Consider the following 9,925-nt stretch of genomic DNA (forward strand, 5'->3'; position numbering starts at 1 on the left):
CGTCCATTCGACTCAAAATTGATTAATAATTTTAATACGTTATGGTTGTTAATTATAGGTAGTACCTACTTCTTCTAAATAGCATTTACCTATCAGCAGTAGGTTGAGATACGTACTGAAATATGGCAAATCCAGATCCAGTTAAATTTATCGGTAAGAATAAAATTGTTTTCAGTCCCTGATGGGTACCTAGGTACTAAACTATAGTTTAGTACCTAGGTACCCTAAACTATAGTTTAGTACCTAACAGAAACTATAGTAGGTATGTACTGTACTTATAACAGAAACTATAGTATGTACTTATAAGTACATACCTACTATAGTTTCTGTTTCACGAACAAATCGAACGATTTCGCTAATGTTTTTCTAATAACTTGATTCGCCTAATCTCGCGCTAAAATTTGAACTTGCTAGCGCTCGCGAAGTTAGCGCGGTACACTAACCTGCCTAACTCCTTGTCAGCCTGTCCCACGTGAGCAGTAAAGCAGCACGCAGACTGATCATACACTTCCAACACTTCAGACAGATTTTGTATTTTGCTTCCTATGTTAAGTAATGGTAGTCCGCACACCTATCCGATGATGATGCTAGTATGTGTTCTTTGGAGCTGGATGCTGAAATATATCTCAGTCAACAAGTCTCCTCAGAGACACATCAAACCAAAGACAAGCCCGCTCAGTTCAATAGTCAACAATTCAAAGAAATTCAATTCGAGAGTCCTGAAGATGAGGACAAAGGAGATAAACCGAAATCAACTGCTTTATAGAGTAATATAGCAACTGGGAATACCAATACCTATTCGAGTTCCCTGAGGATCACTCATGTTAAGCAAGGTTGACCGTGGTTGGTGTCTGGATGGGTGACCATCTGGACAATCCATGCTGCTCACTTTTCTCGGCCCACCTAAATGGGGAGTATTGTGTCCAATCGCCAATCCGATAAGGGACATACTACAGAATGAGCATGCTACGTACGACACAGACCACAAGCGTCTAATGTAATAGTTGTTTCATTGCTACGAAATAAACAAGGCGTCCAAGGCGAAGTGTATAAATGTATGGACATCTTTTTTTTTAGAAATTTACGGGATACCTAATCTCATTTTAAGACATAGGTAATGGAGCTCTAAGGGTTAGGTGGTGGGGGACGGTACGAAATATCTGTTTACTTATTATTATTTATTTATTTTCAAGTCCCAACACTAAAAACTTGGACAGTAGTATAATGACGTCAAACCCTTATTTTCCTCATAACAGGATCATTGGAGCACAGATTATTCGAAGATGACAGACTCATGGAGGCTCACATCAAGTCATGTCTCACCCTCGACCCCATTATCTGGGGTATCTACTTCAACCTAGATACATCACTACAGCTACCCTCCCTCACTCGATTACTCCATAGCACGTACAGTAAGGTCAAGGGGATGTATGGATATATCAAGGATGAGAACATGCTATGGGGAAGAACATATGAGAAGTTAAACATTGACCATGTGTGTGGCAAAGTGGACCCGTGAGTATTTTCCCCCCCAAGTGGCTTAGTGAGTCGGTGGGGTACTCTTCCTTCTGGGTTTCCTACAAGCTAACCCATCCTTTTTAGGGCTATTTGCCCCCCCCCTCCACCTAAGACTCACAATGGGCTTTTTATGTTACTCAAATCCTTGAAAAAAAAAAGATGACGTTCAATACCGCGCAGTCCAGTAGCAATGAAACAACTGCTACATTTCCTCATAACAGTATTGTATGTTTGATCAAGCCCTCCAGGGCTGCATGAATGATCGTTTGGAGGGTTGCTGTGAAGCCTGGCTTTCTGCTGACTGCGTGGTAGTAAAAAGTAAAAGGATTCCGAGCTACCATACTTGTGATCTGTACCCTTTAATTAATTCAATTCAAATTATTTATTTCCAGATTATTCATCAAAAAGTTCGCCCCACTCAAAAATATGATGGTCCAAGTATCAAAGAGACAAATTAAGAAGCACAAACAACGAATCAATGTTGAAATGACAAAGGATCAAGATTCCAATGATCCGTATGTGTTCAAACCAGATGAACAGTCACCTCTTCCATGGATACCTAAACCTACGTTCAAATGTTTGCAAACCAATAAAAATGTTTTCCATCCTGATTTCGAAAAATCTCTCACACATCGACGTCCCCCTAAATCTCTTTATGATAGAAACAGGTCTTGCCTCTCAACACTGAAATGGTCTGATGATCTCGAAGCAACACTTGCCAAGCTTAAGGCAACACAGATATCTAGCCCTACCGGCATAGGTAGTACCACTCCACACAATACAACTATCAGGAGTAAGAAAAATAGCAATACAATTCCCAGCACTATTCAACTAACAACTCGCAAACAAAAGCTTTCAAATCAATATGAGCAAGAAGTACAGGAAGATGCTAAACTCAAGAAAATACGCAAAACTACGAACAGTACCACTCCACACAATACAACAATCAGGAGTAAGAACAATAGCAATACAATTCCCAGCACTATTCAAATAACAACTCGCAAACAAAAGCTTTCAAATCAATATGAGCAAGAAGTACAGGAAGATGCTAAACTCAAGAAAATACGCAAAACTACGAAGAAATCTCTAGCGGACACGATTAAAAAAATGCGACATGACTTGGAAAAAAACAAGACCAGCCACAAACAAGAAATCACTCCAGATACACTCAATAATCCAATTGTGAAAACTATGACCCTAGAACTTGTAGATGAAAACAATAACGCTTGTTACAATACAGAAGACTATCTAGAGGATATAGAATTCAACACAGGCGAATCAAAAGAAAAGACAAAAACCAAGAAGAAAAGTTGTGAAAACTATGGCCATAGAACTTGTAGATGAAAACAACAACGCTTGTTACAATACAGAAGACTATCTAGAGGATATAGAATTCAACACAGGCGAATCAAAAGAAAAGACAAAAACCAAGAAGAAAAAGTTGTTCTCCCAAAACAGCGATTACGATTATTCACCTTCTCAAATACATAGACGTTGTAGGTCTACAGAGAAATCAAGAAACAAATCTACCAAGGAAACTATTGACGAACAAAGAAATGAGTTAGAGGTTTCTAAAGGTGAATTTCGAAATGAAAGAAATATAAATTTAACTCTTCAAGAGAAGAGCCATATTCAAGAGTTGCTTAAGAAATCAAAAACAACTCAAGACAAACACCACAGTAAACAATCAAATGCCAAGAAAGATAAACTTGAAGATTACATCAAAACAAACAGTGGATTGAATATAAAATCAGAAGTTCCAGCACAAGAGAAAAATCCAAGTCTAAAGAAACTTCTTAAAGAAATGGAAGACAATGCATCTAGCATGGATTATAAATACATCACTGCCAAACAAGCTGGTGTGGATTTAGAAACAATGACCAATACGGAGTTGCTTAAGAAATCAAAAACAACTCAAGATAAACACCACAGTAAACAATCAAATGCCAAGAAAGATAAACTTGATGATTACATCAAAACAAAGAGTGGAGTGAATATAAAATCAGAAGTTCCAGCACAAGAGAAAAATCCAAGTCTAAAGAAACATGAAGAAATGGAAGACAATGCATCTAGCATGGATTATAAATACATCACTGCCAAACAAGCTGGTGTGGATTTAGAAACAATGACCAATATAATAGTATATCTTGTGATGTGTCTATTTTCTTGATTACAATTCTTGGATGTATTCCGTTTGAATACTGGTCCATCTGTGTATTTTTGAATGACAAACCACACTTTTTTCTCTTCTATTTTTTCTCTGTATTTTTCAATTTCTAAGTTGGACTTCTATCTCCATATTTTTCAGTTACTTCTCTAAATCTGACCAATACACGAGATGTAAATGAAATGAACGCAGAACTCGTGGAACAGATAACAAAGGAAGCAGTGAATGTTGAAGAAGATATTTTACCAGAAGATACAACTACCCAGCAGCATCAACATGTAGAACAAACCTATATTATTCTAGGTGACATCATCAACACAGACCATACTCTTGAAGGTAATCCAAAAGAACCCGTTCCTAAGACACTAATGTTAGATGAAACCGAAAGAGACATGGACACAGTTGAAAACGAATCACACAAGAAAATTGATGAAAGTGAATTAGACGAGGAAATTGATGAAAATGATTCAGACAAGGAAATTGATAAAAATGATTCAATGAATTAGACAAGGAAATTGATGAAAATGATTTAGACAAGGACATTGATGAAAATGATTCAGACAAGGAAATTGATGAAAACAAATTACAAGAGGAAATTGATAATGATGATTCAGACAAAAAAATTGATGAAAACGAATTACAAGAGGAAATTGATGAAAATGATTCAGACAAGGATATTGATAAAAATGATTCAGACAAGAAAATTCATGAAAACGAATTACAAGAGGAAATTGATGAAAATGATTCAGACAAGGAAATTGATAAAAATGATTCAGACGAGGAAATTGATGAAAATGATTCAAACAAGGAAATTGATGAAAACGAATCACACAAGAAAACTGATGAAAAAGAATTACAAGAGGAAATTGATGAAAATGATTCAGACAAGGAAATTGATGAAAACGAATTACAAGAGGAAATTGATAAAAATGGATTAGACAAAGAAATCGATGAAAACGAATCTGGCTATTACGTAGTGATGTCAAAATATTTACGAAATGCAAAGTGTGAAGTTGATTTCAGGAACAGATCACTAGTCCAGTCTGTTCTATAGTCTACATTTAGGCACAGTTAAGAAACGAGAGTTAGAAGGAGCATAAGGGACAGCAGGAAGAAAAGGAAGAGAGGGAGGGAGACGATTAGAAGTAGGAAAAGGAGGAGAAGAATCAGGAGGGGGGTTTTCAGTTTAAAATTCTTCGCGCAAAATCAGTGTTGAGCAGAAGCAGGAGAAGTGAATGCTATTTGTTGTTCTTAGCGAGGTTGTGTGAGGCCCAATTGAGAGAGGTTTTCCATGAGTTGGCCAGAGCTTCACCAAACTTGGAGCGGAAGTGTTTGATAGCATCCTCTTCTGTGAGGTCTAGCACCTGCAAAATAGAATTTACTTGATTAGTCATAGTAAATATGTGTAATACTAAATGACTATCCATTGATTTTAAAGTGATCAAAAATTCATTTGTTCATAAAAAAAAAGTATATAGGTACTCGGTAAAAAAAAGTATTTATCCTAAACAGATAAGGTTCGTTCTCGGAACGGCTGGCTTTCTCCTATCTTTTCTCTCTTTGCTTTCGTATCTTATCTCAAAGCACCAAACTTTTCAAATGGGTCTCTTGACAAATCTTTTAGAAAAACCTTTTCTTCTTTAAGTGTTGCTGAACGTACCAGTGTTTCTCTCAGATAGTTGACGTCTTTCTCGGAGCTGAGCTCTGGCAACCCTGTAGATATCATCATGGCGAACAAGGACAGAATGAGAGATCCGTGCTCACGGAGAATCTTGAAGGCGCGTTCACACTGCGTCTGAAATAGTAATCATAGATCTGCTTATTTATACCGCTCCCCTTACTATCAGAGTTGAAACGAGGTTCAAGTTAGATGGAGCAATCTGATTGGTTCATTTCAAACTTTACACTGCCAGCCTAGTTAGCTTAGTTGGTGGTGCGTCTTCCTTGTAAGCGCTAGGCCGCGGGTTCGATTCCCGCCCGGGGTGGATTTTATCCTGATGGGATAATGTTCGTTCTCGGAACGGCTGGCTTTCTCCTATCCTGTCTTCCTTCTCTCTTCGATTTCGGGACGATAAGACCATAGCAGTTACAGTTCCCCCTGTCAAACCTCAGTCAACAAGTCTCCTCAGAGACACATCAAACCAAAGACAAGCCCGCTCAGTTCAATAGTCAACAATTCAAAGAAATTCAATTCGAGAGTCCTGAAGATGAGGACAAAGGAGATAAACCGAAATCAACCAAACCGCCACCATTTGCAGAACTTCTGAGTATGATAAACGACATGCAGGCAGAAACTCAAACATCCTCCGATATACCTGAACCAAGTGATGGTAAAACTGCAAAGGAGAAGATTTCAAACCTTTTGAATCAAGTAGAACTCAGCCACTCCTCATCTGCAAGTAGTAACAATGAGGTTCTTAAATATACTTTAAATGACGATTATTTGGAACACTCCAGCTCTGATATTGATACAAGAGGTATCATTATTCCACACCAATCACTACTAGATAGTACTAACAGTACTACTGATACTGTCTCTATACAAGCCCCTAGCACACGACTAAGAATAATTCGACATACAGACGAGAGCGACACGAACTCTCGAACGCAAGGTTTTAATTCACAAAAGAAATCTCAACCGAGAAGACAGAATCAAAATCCCAGCAAACAATCAAAGAAAGTTGTTGGAGGAAATTGGTCTCAGACTGTGGATGATATATTGGGTGATGTAAAGAAGTGAATCATCAAGTCATGGTTAGTTTAAATTAATTTTTTTCTTCTTTTTTTTTTTCAATTTAATTGGGAAATCTTTAAAAATATATAGATTTGTTTAGGTACTTCACCCCCTTTCTACCCATAAAATGATTCTAATGACCCCGAAGAAAAGTTAATTTATTTTGTTTTATTTAAATTCTCTGTTGAATAAAAATATCACAATAATGTACATTTTAAAATCATAAGGCGGGATTATTGCCAAAGGCTACCTCTAACATCCAATCAACCTAAAACCTTTTGTATATGATCATGAATTTCGTAATTTATCAACTTTTAATTTTACATATTTTTTTGTTTATTTTTAATAAATTACATAACTAATTTGATTCTTTGTTTTGAGGTAATTTTCAAACGCCCATTTTGTGGCATCAACTTTCAAATACCCAATATCATGTTACACAATACAACAGTAAGACTTTGTACAAGAACACAGGTTGTGTTATTATCAAACAGTTTTATTTGTTTTACAAATCAATAATAACACGTTATAATATAATAATTATTGCAATTAGCATTAAAAGAGCTTAGGCCCGATGAAATCTGAGGCCTATTCCACAAAGAACTTTTTGAACTTAGGGGATTACGGGAATTTTCAATTTTAATTTTATACGCATCCTCACTTCACTCCTCGCGTTGCAGAATGGCATTTCTTCCTATCGGAGCATTGGAAAGTTATTTGTGGAATGGACCTCTATGATTAGCATTAAAAGAGCTTAGGCCCGATTAAATCTGAGGCCTATTCCACAAAGAACTTTTTGAACTTACGGGATTACGGGAATTTTCAATTTTAATATTTTACGCATCCTCACTTCACTCCTCGCGTTGCAGAATGGCATTTCTTCCTATCGGAGCATTGGAAAGTTATTTGTGGAATGGACCTCTATTTGATATTTCCAGCGAAACAAAAATCGAATTACTTGAATAATAAAACTTCAAAAAACGAAAAGCATCCTTGAAAACTATGGACACTCTCTGTACTCAAACAGAAAGTCAAGGTGAAATGAAAGTCTTTTCTCTCATTTTACACTTGAAAAACCCTGAAACTCGAATTTCTCAAGGAAAACGTACAGTTTTAATTAAAGGTCAAAATGCACAAGAGGAGGTATAAAAAAGGACCATTTTCCACACTGTTTTCTATCGAAAAATGGTCCTTCTTTCATAGACTTCTCACATGGATTTTATTTAACATGAAATATCTTCAAGTAACAAAGGAGTTTATTAGGGTTCACAATCTTTCGAAGTTTTGTAAAAACAAAATTCGTCCGCTTAAACAGTCTCTATTTAACTTATACATTTTTTTTTTTTTTTTTTTTTTTTTTTTTTCAAAAACCTTTTACTTTTTTTTTTTTTTTTTTTTTTTCACAAAAACAAAACGAATCATTACTTTATATCTGAAAGCAAAGGTACAATATTATTTACACAAAAACTAAATCGGGCGTAACTTTCGTAACCCATCTAAAGTGAACTTTAGTCAAGAACTTGACAATTTCCGCACCGTTCATCATCACAAGAAAGAAGACACATTTCAAATTTTTGCCGCTCAAAATCGCCAGCAACTTTGAGCAAAAACACAGAAATACAGCATTGGTTTTGTTGGGCCTGCCCTACAAAACTTTCTTCATACATAAAATATAAAATACACTCTCACACCCAACCGACTTGTTGAATGACCGGGACAATTTAAAATGAGTTCAAGTGATTTCCGATTGGCTAAAATTCTACATTTTGATTCGAAGTTCAAAATGGACAAACCAGATAATCCAATCGGTTTAACTTAAACTACATATATCTATACATGACGTCATCCCGGTCATAAACAATATTTATTTAAACCAAAGCGTTTAGAAAATGTGCACCTCGAACACACAATACGAGATAAACATAATTTAAACCCATTATGTTTAAACTATGATTAAAAATAATATTAGGAGAGTTACCAAAGGAATTCAGCTGATAGGCAATCCCACACAATCTTGGAAGACAATTTGAATCGACCTGATTGAAAACCAGAACTATGACAGTTATGATGAAGAATTTATATAATCGTATGCGCTTTTCTAACAGAACCAGAGTATCACAGAGAAGACTGCCAGGGAAAACTCATCTCCTCCTAAACAAACACGAGACAGGACTGCCTTGGTTTGCCATTCAGGTAACTCTCACTATCTAGGGACTATTCCTCAACTCCACACTTCACATTTCGTACTTCACGAAAGCTATTTACAAGAAAAAACATTGAACAACATGATTTTTTTTTTTTTTTTTTTTATTTCCAGCTATAAAATAGGTAATTTAACTTGATAAAAAAAATATTGCATGATTGGCTATTACGTAGTGATGTCAAAATATTTACGAAATGCAAAGTGTGAAGTTGGTTTCAGGAACAGATCACTAGTCCAGTCTGTTCTATAGTCTACATTTAGGCACAGTTAAGAAACGAGAGTTAGAAGGAGCATAAGGGACAGCAGGAAGAAAAGGAAGAGAGGGAGGGAGACGATTAGAAGTAGGAAAAGGAGGAGAAGAATCAGGAGGGGGGTTTTCAGTTTAAAATTCTTCGCGCAAAATCAGTGTTGAGCAGAAGCAGGAGAAGTGAATGCTATTTGTTGTTCTTAGCGAGGTTGTGTGAGGCCCAATTGAGAGAGGTTTTCCATGAGTTGGCCAGAGCTTCACCAAACTTGGAGCGGAAGTGTTTGATAGCATCCTCTTCTGTGAGGTCTAGCACCTGCAAAATAGAATTTACTTGATTAGTCATAGTAAATATGTGTAATACTAAATGACTATCCATTGATTTTAAAGTGATCAAAAATTCATTTGTTCATAAAAAAAAAGTATATAGGTACTCGGTAAAAAAAAGTATTTATCCTAAACAGATAAGGTTCGTTCTCGGAACGGCTGGCTTTCTCCTATCTTTTCTCTCTTTGCTTTCGTATCTTATCTCAAAGCACCAAACTTTTCAAATGGGTCTCTTGACAAATCTTTTAGAAAAACCTTTTCTTCTTTAAGTGTTGCTGAACGTACCAGTGTTTCTCTCAGATAGTTGACGTCTTTCTCGGAGCTGAGCTCTGGCAACCCTGTAGATATCATCATGGCGAACAAGGACAGAATGAGAGATCCGTGCTCACGGAGAATCTTGAAGGCGCGTTCACACTGCGTCTGAAATAGTAATCATAGATCTGCTTATTTATACCGCTCCCCTTACTATCAGAGTTGAAACGAGGTTCAAGTTAGATGGAGCAATCTGATTGGTTCATTTCAAACTTTACACTGCCAGCCTAGTTAGCTTAGTTGGTGGTGCGTCTTCCTTGTAAGCGCTAGGCCGCGGGTTCGATTCCCGCCCGGGGTGGATTTTATCCTGATGGGATAATGTTCGTTCTCGGAACGGCTGGCTTTCTCCTATCCTGTCTTCCTTCTCTCTTCGATTTCGGGACGATAAGACCATAGCAGTTACAGTTCCCCCTGTCAAAC

General features: G+C 36.7%; 2 protein-coding genes across 2 annotated transcripts; one reads left to right on the top strand and one right to left on the bottom strand.

The window, feature by feature from the left end:
• The first annotated feature begins 42 nt into the window (after positions 1 to 42).
• Positions 43 to 4,191, top strand: LOC103506347. Its single transcript, XM_026821417.1, has 5 exons — positions 43 to 153; positions 1,257 to 1,515; positions 1,911 to 2,791; positions 2,922 to 3,399; positions 3,846 to 4,191. The coding sequence occupies exons 1-5, from the start codon at positions 123 to 125 to the stop codon at positions 4,189 to 4,191; spliced, it is 1,995 nt and encodes a 664-aa protein (XP_026677218.1). The 5' UTR covers positions 43 to 122.
• A 457-nt stretch (positions 4,192 to 4,648) lies between these two features.
• LOC103506348 (phosphatidylinositol 4,5-bisphosphate 3-kinase catalytic subunit delta isoform-like) lies at positions 4,649 to 5,484 on the bottom strand. Its single transcript, XM_008470731.3, has 2 exons — positions 5,346 to 5,484; positions 4,649 to 5,049 (listed from the first exon to the last, which is right to left on the bottom strand). Exons 1-2 carry the CDS (start codon positions 5,412 to 5,414, stop codon positions 4,924 to 4,926), a joined length of 195 nt encoding a protein of 64 aa, XP_008468953.2. The 5' UTR covers positions 5,415 to 5,484; the 3' UTR covers positions 4,649 to 4,923.
• Positions 5,485 to 9,925: the final 4,441 nt, after the last annotated feature.

This window comes from Diaphorina citri, unplaced genomic scaffold (assembly GCF_000475195.1).
Source record: "Diaphorina citri unplaced genomic scaffold, Diaci psyllid genome assembly version 1.1 scaffold228, whole genome shotgun sequence".
Taxonomy (NCBI): Eukaryota; Metazoa; Arthropoda; class Insecta; order Hemiptera; family Psyllidae; genus Diaphorina; species Diaphorina citri.

Coding starts and splice junctions, on each gene's coding strand:
- LOC103506347 (XM_026821417.1), top strand. CDS start 123: ATGGCAAATCCAGATCCAGTTAAATTTATCG. Junction 154..1,256: donor AGATCCAGTTAAATTTATCG/GTAAGAATAAAA, acceptor TCCTCATAACAG/GATCATTGGAGCACAGATTA. Junction 1,516..1,910: donor GTGTGTGGCAAAGTGGACCC/GTGAGTATTTTC, acceptor ATTTATTTCCAG/ATTATTCATCAAAAAGTTCG.
- LOC103506348 (XM_008470731.3), bottom strand. CDS start 5,414: ATGATGATATCTACAGGGTTGCCAGAGCTCAGCTCCGAGAAAGACGTC. Junction 5,050..5,345: donor ACTATCTGAGAGAAACACTG/GTACGTTCAGCA, acceptor TCTATTTTGCAG/GTGCTAGACCTCACAGAAGA.